Below are 21615 nucleotides of genomic sequence, written 5' to 3' on the forward strand. Positions count from 1 at the left end.
TGGGGATGAAATGAATGTATTTACATGTAAAAAAGACATGAGCTTTGGGGGGTCAGGGGTGGTATGTAGTGGATTGAATTATGTCCCCCCAAAACTCACTGAAGCTTGAATTGTGTCCCCTAAGTTTTATGTGTTAGAAACTTAGCCCCCACTGTGAATGTTAAGAGGATGGGAAATCCTATTATGATAATTGAAAGGTAGATCCTTGAAGAGGTGATTGGATTGTAGGACCGTGCTGTAGTGAATGGATTAAAAATAGTGGTCAGGGTCGTGGTTCTGAGAGCTTTAGAAGAATAGAAGGGTCTGTCTTTCTCTCTCTGCTCCCTCTACTTCCACCATCTTGCAATGTGAGACCCCTGGGTCACTGTCACCTCCACCAGATGACTTTGGACCTCCCAGCCTCAGAAACTGTAAGCAATAAATGTCATTTTTCTTTATAAATCAACCAGTTTCAGGTACTTTGTTATAAGCAATGGAAACGGACTAATACACCCAATAAGTATTTACTAATATCCTGGGAAGTTCTGTTTTTTCTAGGCTATAAAGAAAGAGCATTGAAGAAGATAGGAAAGGTCCTTGCTTTCATGGCATTTATGTGTGCGTGTGTGGGGGTTCATGCACTTGTGAGGAGTTATGGAGATGGAGGCAGTCAGCCAATGGTGATTAGGTGTTATTAGAATAGGGTAAAGTGATACTATGTTATGAGTGACTGCTCAAGTGCAGTGGTAGGCAGGGTGGTCAAAGGGTCTCTTTGGAGAGATGGTATTTGAGTTAAGACCTGAATAAGAAGGAGCCAGCTGTGTGAAGGTGGGGGTTAGGAGGGCTTTTTTATTCCCTTCTAAGTCTGTAGCAGAAATAAATCAATATACAACCAACTGTTTTTTTTTTAATTAAATAACCCTGTCATCTAGTATATGGATATTTACCTTGCTATTGGTTTTTACTGTAAAGTCCAGGATTTAAAGAATTCCCAAAGATAAATTCACAATATCAAATTATATAACACACAAGGAAAGAAACCAACCCTGAATGAAAGTTAGCAGACTACTGACAAGGAAACCAGATGTCATTATTAGGTAAAAATTCCAAACAGAAGTTTAATATCTTCAAAGAAGTAAAATAATTTTAAAATAAACAAGGAGCGGGCCGACCCCGTGGCGCACTCGGGAGAGTGCAGCGCTGGGAGCGCAGCAGCGCTCCTGCCACGGGTTCGGATCCTGTATAGGGATGGCTGCTGCGCTCACTAGGCAGCCGGTCACAAAAGAAAAAAAAAAAAAAAAAAAACCAAGGAGCAAGATGCTTTCAAAAACATCCAATCATATTCATAAAAGATCCAAGTAGATTTCCTAGAAATAAAAATTAATATAATTTAAATAAGCAAGTCAGTTGAAAGGTTAAATTGGAGGTTTATTGGAGCTGAGATCTGAATCAGTAAATTGAACAGAAACTTTAAAGAAATTACCGAGTGCAGCACAGAGAAGCAAAAAGAGGAAAAATATGACTGAACAGGTAAAAAGACTAGAAGATAATGTGAAAGAAAGTTGAACATAGGCTAGATCTATACTTCTGGCCATCTTTCCTTGTACAAAATGCAGACAACCAGATCTTCAGATTGAAGTTCTGGCCCTGGAAGTATTTCCCTGTGCCACTCTCTTTCAGAGCCATGCTTGCACTAGACTGTAATGATCACTCCAGAATAAAGTATAGACCCATCCATAAAACAGGACCATGTTTTTCAAATAGAAGTAGAGCATTCCCATGAAACCCTGGGTGTGTATCGAGGATTGGGGGGGGGGCGGGACAAGTAGGACTGGGTGCCAAGAGGCTCTGAGACATCCTCTTGAAGTAGAACTGTGCTCTCTTCCAGCTATGTTTGAGTCTGGTGTTGATTACACATTTTCCATTTAATAATGGGATGTTCTGTGTATGTCCGACTTTACAGTTTTGCAAGTTAGATTACACCCAGTTCTGAATGCCACGATGAGGCATTCAGTAAAGAGCCAGGAGTGGCTTTTGAAAGGAAGAATAGTCGTTGGCAGGTAAAAGAGAGTATGGCTTCACATCAAAACTCTGCATCTGCCTGTGGGACATTCTCCAGGACAATTCTCCTGGTGGCCTTGGAACAACCCAGTTCTCCTCCTTTTGACGCTCATAGTTTTCAAGAATAACTGTAGAATGTGCTGGGAATGCAACATTCTGAGACCAGGAGGAACTGGCCAGAACAGCCGGGTCTCTGTTCCTGTCCCTCATAGAAAAAGGATGACCTCCAACACTCTGACCCAGCATGTCATGACACCCCTGAGGTATAAAACCCAGGGTAGGGCTGAACCCGTGGCTCACTCAGGAGAATGCGGCATCGGGAGTGCCGAGGCCGCAGGTTCGGATCCTATATGGGAATGGCCGGTGTGCTCACTGGCTGAGCGCGGTGCGGGTGACACCAAGCCAAGGGTTCCAATCCCCTTCCCGGTCACAAACAAACAAACAAACAAACAAACAAAAAACCCAGGGTAAGCTGCTTTCTGGGGTGCCTCAGCTGTGGGGCAAGTGGGTCATGCACAAACAAGAGTTCATCCACCCTAGGCAGCTCTTCTAAGCCCCAGGGGACTGGCTCATCCTGAATCATAGGCCTCTGTTGTACCCTGATTCCTACCTGTAAGTAATAAACCTATTTACTGTAACGTGTGTGTGTGAGTGTTCTGTCTTACCAGACTTGGGAAAGTAAGAAAAGTACAGACCAAGATTCAGTGGGCTGAAGTAGTTACCAGGGCACAGTGACTTGCTTCACACTGCCTTGTGGTTCTCATACTGAGGATGCCAACAGCTCCATAGAGCATCCCTATCTGTCATACGCTCTTTAAGAAAAACTGGATGTGCATGGTTTATGGCCCAAGCAGGAGGAGCTTTCACCACAGGCTTGTTCTGCTACAGAACCCTCTCTTGCTTTGGACCCAGACTCACAGATCACACAGTAAATGGAGCACAGTGGCACAATAAATGCAGTATATCCAAAGTCCAATTCAAAGTCCAAAGAGGATGAAGTGCTGCATTCCACTAAGCACGGCACCTCTTCCTCCAAATGGATGATGTAAGGTGCAGCAGCTTACTTCTCACTTTGGGGGAGATATTACAACATGCCCCAGACCTCTGGACCATTTCAAAGCTCACCAACATGTTCGGTCCTTAAACTTTTTCAGATTTTACATTGGTCTGTCATGCAGGTATTGTATTGAGGCATCTAGAGTGTTTTATAATTCCTCTTCATTAAGAATAATCAGCCTGTCATCAATGTAATGGACCAGCATGGTATCAAGATGCCTAGGGTCCTTCTAAAGTTTAGGATGCTAGAGAACAGATCATATAGCCTTGAGATAAAATGCTAGAAAACAGGCTAAATATAGCCTAGAGATAAAACAGTTAAAGGATATTTCTGACCTTGCCACTTGAAGGCAAATTGTATCTGACTGTCTTTACTGAGTATTTGTAAGCATCCTTCTGAAACAAACTTTACCCTCAGCCTCCCAGGAGCACTCTTTCTGTCTGTGGATGGAACCTTCCATCTAGTCCTACAGATTCTTTCCCCTTTTCCCACCTACCCATTCACACTCATGCCCACCCACAAACACACAAGCAGCTGTCTCTGCCCAAGAGCTGTGGTTTCCTCTCTCTGTCCCACCTTGGCAGGGTTCTCAGGCTCATCTGAGTGAGAGCTGGGTAGGAGGAAGCTGAGGTTCTTGCTCAGATCTTTGATTTGTGCCTAGTGCTGTGTCTCCAGCGCTGCAGAGGTATAAGCTACTGTCTTCAGGGCTCAGGTTGCTCACAGTCAGAGTTGAGAATGTTAGGTTTGGGCGGGTGATGGGAAACTTGTCCTTGGTAAATCCACTCTCATATGTGGCCTCAGAGCCCTGATTTGCAGTTGCAATCAGTTCCAAGCTCTGTCCCAGGAGCTGACGGTACCAGAACATTGAGTTGACTTGGGTATCCACCTGACACTGTATCATCATGGAGGTCCCACGTTGACATATGTCCCTGCTTGGCTTTTGGAAGAGGAGAGCACCAAACACAGAGCCTAGTTCCAGAGATAGAGAGTCATGTGAGGGCTCAAAAACTCAGGGCTAGACACGTCTCCATGCAGAAAGGTCTCTGCTTTATTTACTCCAACATCACCTCAGCTCCCAAAGGACCCCTTAGCAGTGTCTCCTTTTTGTTTTGCCAACTGTTATTCTGTCAGGATCCTCTTATCTAACATCTCCCTTTCATCTCCTGACTGGTGGCTTCAGGCCCTCTGGAGAGAAACTCTCCCCATACCTCTACTCAGCATTAACATTAACCCCAGATTCCCCATGGGACAAGGCTCATACCTCGTCCCAGGAGAAGCAGCAGGAGAGTCAGCATCTTTAGGTGATGGCCTCTGCCCTGAAAAAAAAGGCACTAACAAGTCAAACTCAAGGTTATCTTTCCTCCCCAAGGTGTAGTTTCCTCCCTAGTTGCTCTCTGTTCCCCTCTACTGGGAGGTTGAGTTTCTGCAGAAAATGTAAAAATTAGTCTTCCCCCTAGTGGAACTATGTGGCTTTTCACTTAGGATGGGTCTCACTCACAAGGCATCCCATCATGCATGCACCTGCCACCTACTCGCCTTTTAAGCACCACTTTCCCATGCATCATTATTGAGCATGTATGTGCTACTCTTTGGGTACAAGCAAGAATGGGATGCACTATTGGCCTCAAAGAACTAAATGTAAACCTTTAGAATATGAGGGAAACTTATAAGAGAATTTCAACTGTTTTCAGGATCTTCATCATGGTTGTCCCCAACTGGACTCATTATTTCTCCCCCAGCACACAGACACCAATATGCTGAGTCTTATTCCTGAATTCCCCTCTCCCAGGAAATTGCATCTCCACTCTTCTTGTCCTTTAGATCAATTTGGGAAAAATACCCATTTTAACGTATTTACTCTTCTAACCCATCAACGTGATTTATATTTCCATTTTTTAAAGCTGTCATTCATTTCTCTTAGCTATGTTTTTTAGTTTTCAGTATACAGGTTTTACATGTCTTTTGTTACATTTAAGTATTTTGCATTTTTTTTACATTGTTGGGTATTCAAGTTTTAAAATTTAATTATACAATTGTTTGCCATTAGTACTAAAATACAATTGATTTTTGTGTGTTAGTGTAAACCGTGGTTATTATAAATCCACTTACTTAGTAGTTATGTTATAGGTTTATTTTGATATTTAAATGTAAACAGTCCTTTCATCTCTTAAAAAGTTCTTCCTCATCTCTTGCTCTTTAGTCTTTTAGTCTTTTTATTGTCTTAATGCACCAGTACAATATGAAATAGAAGTGGCGAGAGTGAACATTGTTGACTTGTTCATGATCTTGAACATGCTTAATTTTCGAGAAATGGAAATAAGAAAATGTTTAATATTTCTGCCATTAAGTCTAATGCCGGTTGTTGGTTTCTTCCACATACCATTTATTAGATTGATGTTTACTTCTGTTCCTAATTTGCCGAGTGTTTTTGTCATAAATGGATAAGAAAATTTATCAATTTTTTTTTTTCTATCTGTAGAGATAATCATACAGTTTTAAAAAAAATGTATTAAATTGGCTGGCCCATTAGCTCAGTTGGTTAGAGTGCAGTGACATAACACCAAGGTCAAGGGTTCAGATCCCCATACCAGACAGCTGCCAAGAAAAAAAAAAAAAGTACAAAGTGAATTGCACTTTGAATGTTAGACCAAACTTGCTCCTATTATAGACCTTATTTGATTATTTGAATAATTTATTTGAATTCTGTTTTAATTTTTATATGTTGGCTTTTTAGCTATATATACTTGTTTATTCATTACAATAATATTTTCTTTTATGAACATGAGTATAATAGCTGCTTTAAATTCCTGCCCACTAATTTGAGCATCCAGATAAATTCAGAATTTATATGTACTGATGGGCTTTTCTTTAGAATATAGGTCATATTATTCCTTCTCTTCATATGTGCAGTAATTTTTGCATTGCATCTTGGACATTACCAAAAATATATTGGGAATTTATTTTATCCCTGTATTAGTTCATTTTCTGTTACCTGTAACAAAATACATGAAACTAGATAATTTATAAAGAAATGAAATTTATGTCTTACAGTTTTGGAGGCTGGGAAGTCCAAGGTTCTGGGAGCACATCAGGCAAGGGCCTTATTTTTGGTGGGGGCTCTGGACAGAATCCTGTGGCAACACAGGGTATCACGCGGTGAGAACGGCAAGAGCTCTTTCATGTGTCCTCCTTATAAATCCACTCGTCTATTCCCATAATAACTCATTAAACAATTAAGCCATTAATCTATGAATGGATTAATCCATTCACAAGGGTATAGTCCTCCAATCCAATCATTCAGATATCATAATCAGATTTTCCACTCTCTTAACATTGTTACAAGGGGGATCAAGTTTCCAACACATGAAATCTTGGGGGACATGTTGATCCCATAGTACTCTCTCTGAAGATAGTTGGGTTTTTTGTTTTAGTAAACATCCAACTTGGTTGAGTTCAAGCTCCAAATTCTGTTCTCCTACATTGGGTGACAACTGCAATCTCTGTTCAATTCTTTTAGCCTTAGCACGGTTGATTGGAGAATTATTCTCACAGGCGAAGTTCAGGCTTCAATGAGTATTTGTATGCAGAACATTGAGTTGCTCTTTTGTGGACTTCGCCTTTCATGGATGTCCTCCCTAACTCTACAGTTGTTCGTCACAGATTTCTATTTGACTGGGACCTACTTTCTAGCAAAAAGCTCTAAAGGCAGAAAGATGACCTTTCATCCGAGTGTTAACTTCCCTGTAGCTTCTTTCTGCCTGCTTTTGGTTCTTTGCTGCACCTCAAGGTAGACTTTAATTTTTTCGTGCTGAGTTTGTATTTGTTATTTGTGAGGGGATGAGTCTTGTAGATGTTACCATGCTGTTACTCAACTGCCTCATTCTTTGTAACAGCTGCTTAGTCATCAGCAGATTTTTTTGTGTTTTGTTTCCTACCTATATTTCCCTGTGTCAGTCTGGACTGGTTGCTAATTAGTTCTCTTGCCCAGCTGTTATACTAGGACTTTGTTGCTGTTCTGAGTTAGATTCCCTATTTCCTGGATCCCATGAGTTTCTAGTCTTTTTGGTTTGCTCTATGAGTTTGCTAGGGCACACTACTCAGCGATTTCCTAAGAAAAGGTAAAATGGAAGTAAAGGTTTTGGATCCTAACATAAACGACAATGCCTCTTTTTTTTGCATTTTATCGATATCTTGAGTTAGTAGAGAAATCTGTGTTGAAAATTATTTTCTATCAGAATTTTATAGATATTTCCTGCACCATTGTTTTTCTATAATTCAGCATTGCTCTTGAGAAATGTGATGTCATTCTGCTTTTTATTTATTTTTCTATACTTTTGATTTTTAACATTTTTCCTTGTTTTGTGTAGCTTCAGAATCTTTTAATCCTCAGTGCTCTAAAATTTCATAAGGATATGTATACTTTCAGGTGTTTCATATTCATCAAACAGAACAAAACCTGGCCTTTTTAATCTGGAGGCTCATGTTTTTCTATTTCTGGGAAATAATATTTGTGTTATTATTTCTTTGATAATTAAAAAAATTCTCTTTTCCAGATTTTCTTTTCCTGGAATTCCTCTTGGACAGCTGTCATATTTCTTGTGTTGACCCATAAGGCACCTGTATTTCCTTTCACATTTTCTGTTATGAATCTCTTTACTCTATTTCCTGGGATGCTACATCTACTTTTTTATTTTTACTCTTATTTTAAACAATTTATTTTGACTTTCTAAAAGTTTCTAGATGTTTTCCCTGAAATATATTTCTTTTCTCCTTCATTTTGTTCTATTTTAGGGATGAAATATTTCTTCTATCTCTCTGAGGATAGAAACAAGCATTTGTGTAATTACTATTTGGAATTTTTTTTCTTTATTATGTCTGCTTGCCTCAGTTATCTTTGTTCCCACTATCTTCCCCCCGCCCCGTTTCTTTTTTCTTTTTCTTTTTTTTTTGGCAGGTGGCCAGTAAGGGGGTCCGAACCCTTAACCTTGGTGTTATAACACTGTGCTCTAACCAACTGAGCCAACCAGCCAGCCCCACTTTTTCTCTTAAATGTTGGGGATTTTGTTTGCATACTGCTGATCCTTGATGTTTATTTATTTTTAAGAATGAAGCACTAAAATCCTGACTGGAAGCCTAGTAGCACAGGTGGTACCTGTTTATTAGGAGATTTCACTTGAAGTGATTGGGTGGGGAACCAGCCATTTTGTAAAGGACACTCAAATGTCAGTATGTGTAAGTCTCTTTTAGGGATGTCCAATTTCTTCAAATAAGAAAAGTTTATTATGCTACTGTGGGTCTAGTTGCCTAGATGTTGTTCTGTGACAAAGGCTGTGGAGTGGTGTTGAGAAATAGTTCTCCACAGCTCCCTGCATTTCTGCACATCTTACATAAATGTTTCTTCTGGATTAACTTGTTGAGAATGTTTGTAGAGCAATCAGCCCTGGGAGATAGAGATAATGGCTTCTTCTGGGTCAAAGAGATTTGTTTGCTATCCAGGATAATAAGGATAATGTCTTTGTCTGGTGCAAAGGTTGATCAGGTTTAATAGCAACCTCTTTAAAAGACTGAAATTTCCTAATTTCTTAGATCATCAGTTGTGACTCAAACCCATTGCTTGTGCAGCATCCAGCAGCTACACTGCTGCACTGTTGGGGAACTTGGGGGGCAGTGGGGGTGGGGGAGACTTATAGGAACATGAAGCTCATACTGCCTACTAAGAGTATCCAACTTTGTCTCGGACCCAGGGGTCTCCTGTTTTCTACTATCATCCATGGAATGGTGGCAGGCTAACTTATGAGTCTCATACTAATCATGGTCTGTGACAGGAGGAACTAGATAATTTACTGTATCAGCCTAAGAATACATATCAATTGTACTCTTTGCTGTTAGCCCCAGAGCTCATCTCCACTGTCAATATGCCATGTAATTCCTAGATGCTAGTATTTTACTCATCATTTTGATGGCTTGCAAAGGATGGGGGACAGAAATTTCTGTTCAATTCATAAACTATTTACCTATAACCCTGTTTTATGCCTTGGATCTCATCTATACACTTTTGTTATAGGCGTTGGGAGAAAATCACCGTTGGAGACTGATATAAAAAAAGAGAAAAAGATTTTTATTTCCAGCAGCTGGGACCGCACCAGCCAATTCAAGGTATGGCCCCCAACCCATCTTTGTTCTCAGTTTTTAAAGCTGCAAGTGCGGCAACTCAGTCGCCCGATCACCACGCTAGGAGTTATTAGCCAATGCAAGCAAGCCAACAGTACATGAGCTAATTTTGCAGTTAGCATGGCTCCTCCCAGCCCCTCCCACATTTTCCCACCCAGGTTTTTCCCACCTGAGTTTATACAAAATGGAGGGGTTATCTTAAATGGCATTGGTCCTCCTCTCGGAAAAAGGGCATTACTTCACTTTCTCTGGTAGTAATTTTTGATGAATAAAATGGAAGAGACAGTATAATCAAAATGTAGCTTCAGTGGTTAGATGTGGACAAGCAATAATTCTAGATCTGGAAACTGTAAGTCAGTAAATTTGACATCAGCCTTCTTGCCCTACAACCACACACACTCATAAAATGCATTTATAACTGAATATTAAATTTACAGATTTTTGAGCATTTGTAAAGCAGGCTAACAACAACTAGGAACTAACGTGAATTTATTAAGGGCAAGGTCTTTTGAACACCTTCAATCTTTTTTTAGGCAAGAATACTTTGTATGAGAACAAAACAAAACTCTCTGAATGAGCTTAAGAAGCTCTGACATCACCAAGTAGCCATTTGTCTCTCTAAATGTTCCCATGAACAGACTGTGACTAGTGTCTTGGGCAGGTTTCTGCGTGGTGATGTGTATCCCATCCAAGGCAGTTGACTATACATCTTTAACATAAAATATGCAGCGATTGTATGGTTTTAATGTATTTTCTCTTCCTTTAAAGAGTTATATGGCTTGCTTTTTTAATGTCTTTATTAGCTAACAGTGCCGCTTCAGTGTCTCAAATTAAATAAGAAAGCATCAATTGGATAGAACCAGCACCTTTTTATTCTATTAAAAGTTTGAGTATAAGTGATGAGATGTCCCTCCACTTTCTGACACCAAAGTTTGAGTGAACTGAACCATTTCTGAGACCCTCAACAGAGGGCAGGAGAGATCTATGTTATGTTTGGGCACTCGCCGCTGCACTTTACAGGGAATAATGTGATGAAGAAGCCCCTTTGAGTATAGTTTCCTGCTATTTCTGTTTTAGTAAATTGAAATTAATTAAATAAGATCTGGTACAGATGGGAAGACTTTTCCCAATTTTTCAAGCCATAAAAAATTGGTTAGGTCAATTGGAGAATACTGGAAAATAGATTTCATTTAGTTTCAGTGACGAATTTTCAACGTCTTCAATGTTAATCTTATGGATAAGATGGTAACATGAGTGATAAATGATGGTACAATGTATTTGTTGTTGGTTTAGTAGTGGCCATCAAAGAATGCTGTAAAACTCCTACAATTATTATGACTATGTCCAGTTGTCCATCATTGGGAGGATCCAGATGCCTGCTCTCCAGCCCTCCTCATTGTACTTCAAAATGGAGGTGCTGAAAGTTTATGCTAAGACATGAAAAATGTCTTCAATGCAGTGGCTCTGCTGCTGGCATAGAGGTAGAATGTCAGGTCCGCCGCCGACTGACCGGAACAGCCCTTAGCCTCGTTATCAGTCTCTTCCTTGCTGTTCCTTCTGGTGGGCGAGTGAATTGCCCGGATTCCTCTTTCCCTCCATCCTCGTTGGAAGGAGACAGGGGAAGAGAGACGTGAAGAGAGGTGAGCACAGCTGCGGGCCCCAACCAGCCCGTTAAAGGACACTCAGACGTGGCGGGGGTTCTGTTGAGCAGTTCCGTTTATTGTCACACAAGCACTTGCTTTTATAGGCAGATAGGGAGGGGAGGTTTTAACATAATCCAGTCAGCTTAAAGGTCAAGGGTAGGGCATGTATCCTGTCTCAATGCCTAGCTATTGCAATCACGCAGTGTTCACGAGCGTGGAAGCGCTTCTTTGGCCAATAAGGGCTAAGGCAAGGTTCCCACAGACACCCCCACCCTACTTCCTCCCGGTGCCACCTTAGGTTGCCACGTTAATACGCCCTTGTCGGCCCATAATGGCGCCGCTTATAATGTAACTTAAGGTGGCGTTAGTTTTTAAGGCCCGACAGTAGAAAGCCCAGTTCTCTGGCTATGTGGATTACATCTTTACCCTATTGGTTGGGTTTGGGACCCACTCAACTGAGGATGGAAACTTACCCACCTTGGACTCAATTATCTGATCACTTCAAAAACAATAAAGGAACACTGGCCTCCGCCACTAACTTACAAGCTGAGTGGCTATGAGCAAGTTATTTAAACTTAGATTATTTTTAATTAGGAGAAAATAATATTGGTATGTCGGGGTAGTTGTATGTTAAAATAAACTACCTAGAATATCTTAGTGCTTTCTAGGAATTTAAAAAAAAATGTTTCTTTCTCTATCACTGTCCTTGTGTCCTGTAGGAAGAGGCAAAGAACTCTCTTCCCTGTAATGTCCCAGCAAAGAGCTCTGTTCATGCTCCCATTCAACACTGAAGAATTTATTATGCATACTTACCCAAATCACATGATTAAAAACATTGCTTTCTTGGAGATTTAGAGTAGAAATTTTTCCCTTCTCTGAAGTTTTCAGTCTCCTAATGTGAAGTGTCTTTATGGAAATAATGTTTTACATTTTCTGAATGCTTCCCCGTACCTTCGTGGTAAATAGGAGTGATACATAATGTGCCTTCAAGAGTCTGTTCTGTGAACTCCCCTTAGAACACTTTTTCAATTTATTTCTATACACAAACATCCTGTCCCGGTTTACAAGCCCTTTAACCTCCTTAGATGTCTTCTGCTGTTTGTTTAGACGTGCAATACTCCATCTCTGCATATTTCCTGTAGTACATGTACTCTTCCTCTCTCCTTGGCTGCAGTTCCTTCGCAAGGTGAGGATGTGTTGGAGGGAGCAGGTGGCAGCTGTGCCAGGAGAGGAACTGGGTCTGGTGTGGCACTCTTTCTTCCAGGGACTGGATGGAAGTGATGACACTGTGGTGGGAATGGTCCCAGACAGCACAGGGAATGGACACACCATGCTGGTACCCGTTCTCTATCTTGCAGTTCATGTTCTGTGTCTGGACACTGCTTGCTATGCGAAATACATAATTTGAGGGAAAATGTAGGATTCTCAGACGCCCTGAAGGCCCACTGAATATAAAAGTTTGTAGACAGTGTGTTCTATTATTTAATGAGAGTCCGTGAAGGTGTGTTTTCCTTGTTCTAAATGCTGACCTCAGCCAGGAGACCGGTGTTTCCTGCTTTTTCTCAGGGGAAAAACGTGCCTCTTCATTCCAGTGGGATCTCTACCCTAGACATTGCAGAGTACTTTTTCTTTTTGATAGTTCCTCTTCCCTTGTTTACTTTTATCCAAAATCAGTTTAAGTCCTGTCTGTCATACAAGCTTAATCTTGAATATTGTAATACTACATATTCATTTACATTTTTATCCATCTTCCCCTACATAAAACTTTAGCACTGAATCAAAGTATGTTTTTGTGTGTTTATTTTGTTTCATTAATAGTTTTTCAAATTTTCTACAGTTTGCAGTTTCTAATACCCTTTATATTTTTTGGTTTTCCCCAAGCAGAAAAAGTTCTATTAAAATTTACTGCAAGAATAGTATGTGTTTCATTCTTATAAACACTTTCTCCAGATGATTGTGAGTACAGTTACCGTCTGACTAATTGTTCCTACCTCCTGCACTGTAGTTTATTTCTTCTCTAATCAGAATTTTTTCAACAAGATATGATTGACTAGATCTGGAGAAAGATTTGTTCTTACCAGATTTTTATGTTTTATTTTTTTTCGTTAAGGGAGAATCTGTTCTATGGCTGTCTACTAGCTTCCTGTGATTTGGTGACAATCTTTGACATTCTTTTGCTTGCAGAAGCATCACCCTGATCTCTGCCTTAACCTTTACATGGTGGTGTTCCTCTGTGTGTGTTCTGTGTCCAAATTTCCTCTTTTTATCAAAACACCAGACATATTGAATTAGAGCCCCTCTTAACGATTTCCTTTTAACTTAATTACCTCTGTAAAAAACCTATTTTCAACCAAATAAAGTCATATTCTGAGGTTAAAAAAAAAAAGTTTTTTCTTGCCAAATTGAATAAACAGCATTCAAATTCTACCAAATTTCTTCTGAATCTGCACATAAACAATAAAGTTTATCTAAAGAATTTAGAATGTGTTAGTGCCCTCTAGTGAAATGTCAACCAAGAGTGAAGACATTGGGCAAAGTAGAAAACACACAGTAGAAGAAACGAGGGTAGAAAAGGAAGGAAAAATTCAAAAAATAAAAATAAAGTGGTAGAACAGGGCTTCAGTGTGACTATGTGAGAGGACTTCTCCTTATTGGGGTACAGTCTCATGAATTTAGATTGGGGACAACACACAAGTTTGGGCAGGTTAACTTCAGAATGGCCCCTGACTTGGAAGGGGTGAAAAATATCTCGTGTTCTCCTTGCCAAGATGCGTGCCTGCAGGTTTGACTCTTCCTTAGTGGCCACCTTTTTCTAATTGACACAAATATGCCATAGGAGTCACATCAGCCCTGAGGTAGGGTCACTTCCTTCCTATATCTGCCCTTTTTGTGCAGAGAGGATGTGGCAGTGCAGCGCTGTGTATAAACTGCTGGCACAGAGGTACACAGATGTCTGGTTGGTGCTGGCGGACTCCAGAATCAAGAAGAAATGCTCCCTCTTCTTCCTAGATACACTGTACCCCTCAGAGACATCTCCTTTCTCATTATTGTCAACATCATATGAGAAGTAGATCAGTCGTAGCCCCAGACCTGGGTCTTGTCGATACCAGAACATTCTTTCATGGTTCATATCCTGTAAACATTCCAGCGAAACTTTATCTTTCATCCTTTTGACTAGGTATCTTTGGGTCTGAGTTACTTTTGCATCCAGGATACCTGGGAGAGAAGGATAGAGGAAGTAGAAAAAGGTCACCAGGAAGCCTGAGGAAGAAAAATCGTGCTTGTATCCAAAGCCTAGAAATTGTAGGAGGGGAGTTGCCACCAACTCCCCAACTCACCAACTCTCAGTAAACAAAGGACCACACCACAGAGGAGCCTGAATCCCATGGTTGTTTTGAGGAAAGAATGGTCTTCTCCCAGCGCTGGGCTGCAGGTTGCTTGTCTATGATGTCATCGTCCCTGCCCCCACTCATGATCCCTCAGCTGTCTGGAGGTGCTAGAGAGTGAAGGGAGCATCATGGGAGTATTGGTGTTTGTGTGTATGTGCATGTGTGCATGCACGCACACCCATGTAGAAAAAAGTTAACACTTTTCCTTGTGGGAGTATCACTGGGTGTGTGGTTGTGCAGTATCACTGTGTCTGTCCCTGTTCTTAAATATACATTGAGTGTACTGAAAATTTTTTAGATATTTCTGTTCTAATTGTTGCTGGTTTACTTTCATAGATGTAGATAATTAGAGGTGATTTTTTCCAGTGGGCAATAGGCTAATTCCTTTTCCCAAACACCTTCATTTCTCATGCTGCTGTGTTGGGGTTGAGGATAGCAATGGTGCAGATGCCCACATGTGCAGGTTCACCTCGTGGTGTTCCAGTGGCATCGTTATGGGTGTGGTCAGCCCCAGGTGCAAGCAATAAAGGGTGCATTGTCTGCAGATAATTTAAAAACGATGATAAAACCCAATTAAAATGGTTCTGCTTTTATTATCACTATGTGCCAGAAATTCTAAACAACTTTGGTGATAAAAGACTTCTTCCATGCAACACTTGTCCTTCTGTGACTGGCTTATTTCACTTAGCATAATGTCAAGCACATAAAAGCAGAGAGTGGAATGATGGCTACCAGGGGAGAGGGGAGGGAAAACAGGGAGTGATGGTTCAGCTGGTGTACAGTGTCAGTCATGCAAGATGGATAAATTCTAGAGACCTGCAGTACAATATTATGTCTATAGTTAACAATACTGCATTGTACACTTAACTTGTTAAAAGGGTAGAACTCACGTTAAGTGTTCTTACCACAATACAAAAACATCTCACCAGGTGATTTTGATTTTGGTGCACATTCAGAACCACTGATCAAAAAAGCAAAAGGGTCAGATACAGATGTCATTGTGATGCCTATATTTTTCAATAAGGTTTTACTTGTAGTTATTACAGTTACATTAAACTTTAAATTTTCTTAATGGTATATAAATATTTGAAAATTTGGCTATGTATAACACAAATCAATCATAACCATACAACAGTTTCTACATTTTTTGGCAGTAATATAAAATAATCCTAATGATTCAGATTATATTCCTCAGTTTTGACATTACTGTAAAGATCTAATGCCTAATCCAACAGACTTAACCTTCCCATAAATCAAGTATACTGACATAACTACTCAACACAAAAACCCTTTGAACTTCAGTTTCACTGGACTATTTGCTTACACAAAGAGTTTTAAATCAATACATTATTCTTATATTGATTAGAATGTTTTTGTTTTTACAGACATGAAAGCTTCTGAAAGCTTCTATTGTTGGTGAACTCTGTAAATGCACAACATAGTCTGACATGCTCAAATGAAAGGTATTAGACTAAGATTAAAATTGCTCCCTGGCACACAGAGGTAAGTAAAAGGAAAATCCTATGAGTCTTGGAAAGAGTCTCTGAAGACCACAGTGTATAATGAGGCTTTCTCTAGTACATGGTGTGAGGGAAGCTGGATTGATATCAGGTCAATTCTGCTAAAGAGCCTGGGCTGAGGAAGCTCTGTTGAAACAGCAAAAGACAAGTAGGGGAAGAGGACAGTGGAAGCTCAATCTCAGGTGCTGCCCAGCACTGGGACCTGCAGAAGGACTCCCACTGACGGGAGCGCTCAGAGCTCCAAATGTCTCCAGTGTTAGGAGTCTGGAAAGGCTTCTGAGTGCTTCTGTGGGTGCAGCAGCTTCCTCTGGTAAGCAGGGCTCAGGAAGGTAGGGCCACCTCTCCCTTGTGGCCACCCTTTCTGTGCAGAGAGGAAGTGGCTATGTGGTGTTGTGGTTTAACTGCTAGCAGAGTGTCTGGGAGGGGCTGGACATCTGAAGGCTGGAGAAATGCTCAATCTTTTCTCGAGAGATACCACATCTCTTTGAGACTTCCCATTTTTTAGCCCTCCGGGCACTGAACTGAGTAATAGAATAATTGTAGCCTCATTCCTGGCTCTTGTCTAGACCAGCACATATAGGTCTTAGTATACATTCTGGTTATATCACAGAGCCACCTTCTGTTCTGACCCTGAAACCTGATAAATGGATTTCAGTGATTCTAGCATACATGGATGTTGTAGATAAAAAGAGAGAGAGAGAATTTAGTAAGGATACTGATGTTTCCTTCCAGAGAAAGGCTGAATGTAGGGTCTGGCAAGCCAAGTTCAAGGACATCCTACCTGTGCCCATGACCCATGGAAACAAAAGGCTACACAGCAAAGAATCCAGCATCTATGGCAGGTGGGTTCATGGTGGTGTCTGGGTGTTGGTGTTAGCTCTGTTCAGGCTGTTATAACAGCACGTAGCAAAGGAACTATCCTAGTCAGGGATTCAAGAAAATCTTGGATGGAGCAAATGACTCCTAAATTGGTATATACGAAAATCATTAATTATGTATCCAGGTTGTTATCCATGCAGAGGAAGGGTACTCTGGGTAGAATGAACATCACAGATGAAGACCCAGGTGTGAGTCAGCATGGGACACATCTGGGGACCTGCAAGAGGTGGAATATCTCTGGATGGAATGCAGGCAGTTGTGGTAGCTGAAGGAAAAGGGAAGTCTGTGTTAGGAAGGCGGCAGGTATACAAGGCCACATCATGGAGGGTGTTGAGAGACTTGCAAACTAACGTAAACTTGAGACTTTCGCTAGTTAATGGAAAGACATTGATCAGTTTTAAGCTCGAGAGTGTGACTTGTGGGTAGAAGCAGCTAAGCAAGCTGGCAGGCAGGCGACTACTGGCCGGTGGTTAAAGGAACCTGTGAGAGGAAGGGATCTGTGAAAGGAAAGGTGAGAGACAGTGCTTGCTGGGCCACAGTGCTATCAGTGAGGTTAGAAAGATTAGTAAAACTTATGGGGAATTTAATACTTAGAAACGTGTAGGATGGGGATGTGTGGAAGGAGAGTGTTAAAAAGAGAGTGATTACTCCTGCATCTCTGGCTTGGGCATTTGGGTGGGTGGCAGGATCACTGCTGAGAGGAGGAAAAAGATGTTGTATATAGTAAACAACTCAACGTGTGGTTTCCCCCAAGTAACAAAACAAAACAAAACTAAAAAAACCCCAAACATCCAGGAATAAAACCTGGAATATGGGACAAAATCTTATTGAGAGTAATTGGATTGGAAATGAAATGTTCAGTCAGGCAACAGCTCAATTGAATTTGGAGATTTAAGCTCCACGGGGAGAAAAGACTTCAGAGTGTTACCTCTGCCACAAGACCTAATACCGTTAGCTCGTCCTGCCTGAACTTTAAAAGCTCATTGGTACGGCGGGTGAGAGGCCTGGCTACGGCTGTTACTCATTGTAGAGGGGCCGCCGGGCTCAGAGTCCCCAGAATTAGGGAGTCGGGGAAGGGCTTTTCTGGGCACTGATGGTGGGGAAGCTTTTCCCCGTGGTTGGGGTGCAAGTGTCGCCTTGCTCTTCTGGCTGACCTTTTTGTGCAGAGAGCAGCTGGCTGTGCAGTGCTGTGGATAAACTGCTGGCACAGAGGTACAGAGAGGTCTGGTTGATGCTGGTCGAGTCCAGGGTCAGAAGAAAATTCTTCTTTTCTTTCCGGGAGACAGTGTACCCATCAGGGACCTCTCCCTCCTCAACCATTTGAACATTAATTGAGTAGTAAATCAGCTTTAGACCCAGCCCTGGGTCTTGTCGATACCAGTACATGGCGTCGTGGTTCATATTCTGAGAACAAGTCATTGTCAACTTCTTTCTGGTCCCTGTAATGAAGTGTCTCAGGGTCTGGGTCACTTGGGCTTCCATGGGGCCTGTGAGGGAAGGAGACAGAGCTGGAGACAGAGCCGAGGGCCAGCATCAGATGCTGCACTTTAGGAGAGAACTGGAGTGGAGGCCTACAAGCTAAGGCCAAGGGCTGCCCATGTACTCCGGGACTTACCTGCTCCCAGGAGACAGAGGACCACACAGCCAGGGAGCCAGGAGCCCATGGCAGCATCAGGCAGGTGTCTGCCAGCCCTGGGGCTCTGGTGGATTTCTGTAATGTCTCCATCTCTTCAGCTTCATGGGCCCCAGAGACGTTTTCAGGAGAGAAGCCACTCCCCTTTGCTTAGAGGGCTGAAGTGTACAAAGGTGACACTGGCTAATTCAGGCTGGGGACATTTGTTAGCAGCGTCATTTTCCTTGATCTCTTTGAGGCTGCTTGTCTCTATGTGTGTGGCATGTTTTCGTATGAATGCACTCTTGTAAAAAATGTAAAATATTTAGATATTTTGGATCTTTATGGTACAAATTGGTATAACATATTTGATTATCACTTAGAAATGTGAGAACACGAAGCTCACACTATTATAAAACCTGCATTTTCACATTTTTTGAAGTCATTTCTACTCGACAGAAAAATTCCAAGTACATTTGTGGCTTTGTCTATCCACCGACATATGTTTTTGTCACGACCATTTAGAAGAATCTAAGGTGTAAAAGCTCAGTCAAATTCACACTGTGGATTACTTTACTAGTCCGTACCCAGTTCAGAATCCTAGACACGTGGCTTGTTTGCTCTTTAGCTGATTGGACTCAGTTGGTTTGGTGGCGCTGGCAGCGGCTCTCCTTGAGGATGGTGGTTGGGGCATCTTTCTCCCTTTTTCTCTTCTCTTTCCTTCTCCAGAACAGGCTGGGGAGAAGCAGAAGCAGCATGTGTTTGCTTCATCCACTCACCTTTTTACCAGCATGCCAGCTTCTTTGCCTACTTTTGGAACATGGGATTTGCTTTCTTGCTGTCCGCACATGCACGTTTCTGCCCCTGGATACTGCGCTGTAGCCAGGCAGTGTCTTCTCTGCTTTGGATCCACATGACGGGGACTCTGCCTGGAACCAAGAGTGTCGTAGCTTCTGTGTCCAGCTCCTCCAACAGCTGCTCGTGTTGCTCCTTTCTCCGGGTACGTACGTCCTTCCTGCATTGAGGTGACTTTCCTGGGGTTCCCCAGAATATCTTCTTCCTCTGAATACCTTTGAACTTGTCTTTTTTTTAATTTATTTATTTTTTTGTCTTTTTCGTGACCGGCACTCAGCCAGTGAGTGCACCAGCCATTCCTATGTAGGATCCGAACCCGCGGTGGGAGCGTCACTGCGCTCCCAGCGCCGCACTCTCCCGAGTGCGCCACGGGCTCGGCCTGAACTTGTCTTTTTTTAAAAAAATTTCTTTCTGTTTATTAAAGTACAATTGTCTAATAAAAATTGTATATATTTATAGTGTACAAAGGGATGTTTTGATATTTGTGTCCCTTTGAGATTTTCTTGTACTTTGTTGGAAACAAAGTTTTCCTGGGAGAGGTGGCAGGGAGGGCACTGCCCCACCTTCCTGATTGCTTCACCCACAGCTAGCACTTCACAGAGCCCTTCAGTATTTGGCCAAATCATTATCATCTCCAGGCACTAAAAGTGGGCCCCTCAGGCCAATTTTCAGGGCAACCCTCAGACCTCAGAGATGACTTGCTGGGCCTCAGTCCCCTTCATGGTGCAGCTCTAACCTTTTCCTTGCTATGAGAGTGAGAGAGGAACGTTGTTATCATGACATTAACTCTGATCTACAGAGGAACGTTCTCTCTTTTTGTATCTCTGTACCGCTCCCTTCTAGAAAAGAGTTTTGGGAGCAAGCTTGGCTCTACCTCAGTCATGGGTATTTCTGTCCTCCTGAAAAATCCTCCATATCCTAGCTATGGGTCCCCATGTTCTTGAGGGACAAAAGCAGTTTTTATTCTTTTTTTTTTTTTTAATTTTATTTTTTGGCTCCCTGTCAGGGAATGAAAGCAAATTTTATTCTTAAAAACTCAGTTCCAGTGAATAATTTCATATTACTTAGTAAATCTCGCCATCCCAAATTTCATCTTCAGAAATCTTTCACAATTTACCTGCATCCACAAAGCTAAGCTTGCTGTCTATTGGATATTGGATTTTCCCATGTTCCATAATGGTCCCAATGTTGTAGACATGAAAAATTACACTTCAAAGTATTACCATTTTTTCCCAAGCAACTTTTTATATTAGATTCACCCAGGATTTCAGAGGTAGTTGATTCTATATTCCTTTCCCTCTACCAGCTAATTCACTTTCCTCAGACATGTGGCTTCTTCTGCCTTATTCCCTTGACTCTGAAGCTTCTCTGGTTTCTTTCCTTCTCTACATCAACCATGGCGCTAATATAACGACATTAACCTGAGTCCCCAATATTCTTACATTCAGAGCCAGTTTTTCTACTTTCTCACCCTTTCTTCTTATAACCTTCTCTCTGGTCTCTTTTACCCAAAGCCTCTACACTCAAGAGTTTTGGAAACTAACTCCCCTCCCCTTCTCCAACATAGAGCAGGCTCTTGTGTTCCTAACAAAGTGACTAGAAAGTAAGCAGAGTCCTCTAGATGGCCTGGGGCTCTGAAACATCTCCCTTGATCTTTTTGCATTTTTACGTAAACATTTATTTTATGCTGGTCCATCACTACATCTCTTTCCCTACACTTCTTTGTGTCTTCTGTCTTCTTCCTCCTTTCAGGCACCGCTCACTCAGTAAATCTTTTGCATCTCTCATCCATCCATCGTGGACAACGGTATCCTGACAAGTAATTATGCCAGCATCGACCCAGTTGAAAAACCATTTCTTAAAAACTCCTGTAAAAGGGGGTTTATTTCTTCATCCCTCTAAATGTATAGTGATATATTTTCTTTATGAATATGAGCCCAGGTATAGACTGTGGAATTTTCACCACACTTCAAATTGTATTTCATTTTTGATCAGGGCATTTCAGTTCTGAGAAACTCATTCTACCCTATATATTTTCCTATGATGTGATTAACCTTTGAAAGACCCCAATGAAGAATATTTTTATATCAAGTTTTCTTTTAATTGATGATACTGTATTCAATTTTATGATGTTTATATTAAGGAATATGTTAGTGCCCTCTAGTGGACTATCACTGTGGTAGTCAGAGTAATGGTCCCCTAAGATGTCCAAGTCCTAATCCCAGCAATCTGTGAGTATGTTTAGTTGGATGGCAAATAGGAGACAGGTTGCAGATGCAAGTAAGGTAGCTATCAGCTGACCTTGACATAGGGAGAGTATTTTGGGTTATCCAGGTGAACCCAATCTAATCACATGGGTTATTACTAGTGGAGTATGTTTCCCGGTTGTGTTCAGATGGAGACACTGAGTGTGGAAAGAAGGTCAGAGAGAAGGAACGTTGCTGGCAAT

General features: G+C 41.4%; 2 gene segments (V, D, J or C); both read right to left on the bottom strand.

Annotated features, from left to right (window-relative positions):
- LOC134379662 (T cell receptor beta constant 1-like) overlaps nucleotides 1-14298 on the bottom strand; it is a 38389-nt gene extending 24091 nt beyond the window's left edge. Inside the window, 2 exon segments of the C gene segment in view lie at nucleotides 13827-14127; nucleotides 14250-14298. Coding sequence covers nucleotides 13827-14127; nucleotides 14250-14298 — 350 coding nt within the window.
- The window catches only part of LOC134379663 (T cell receptor beta constant 1-like), a 176024-nt gene that overhangs the window by 34059 nt on the left and 120350 nt on the right, over nucleotides 1-21615 (bottom strand).

Source organism: Cynocephalus volans, chromosome 6 (assembly GCF_027409185.1).
Source record: "Cynocephalus volans isolate mCynVol1 chromosome 6, mCynVol1.pri, whole genome shotgun sequence".
In the NCBI taxonomy this organism is placed as follows: domain Eukaryota; kingdom Metazoa; phylum Chordata; class Mammalia; order Dermoptera; family Cynocephalidae; genus Cynocephalus; species Cynocephalus volans.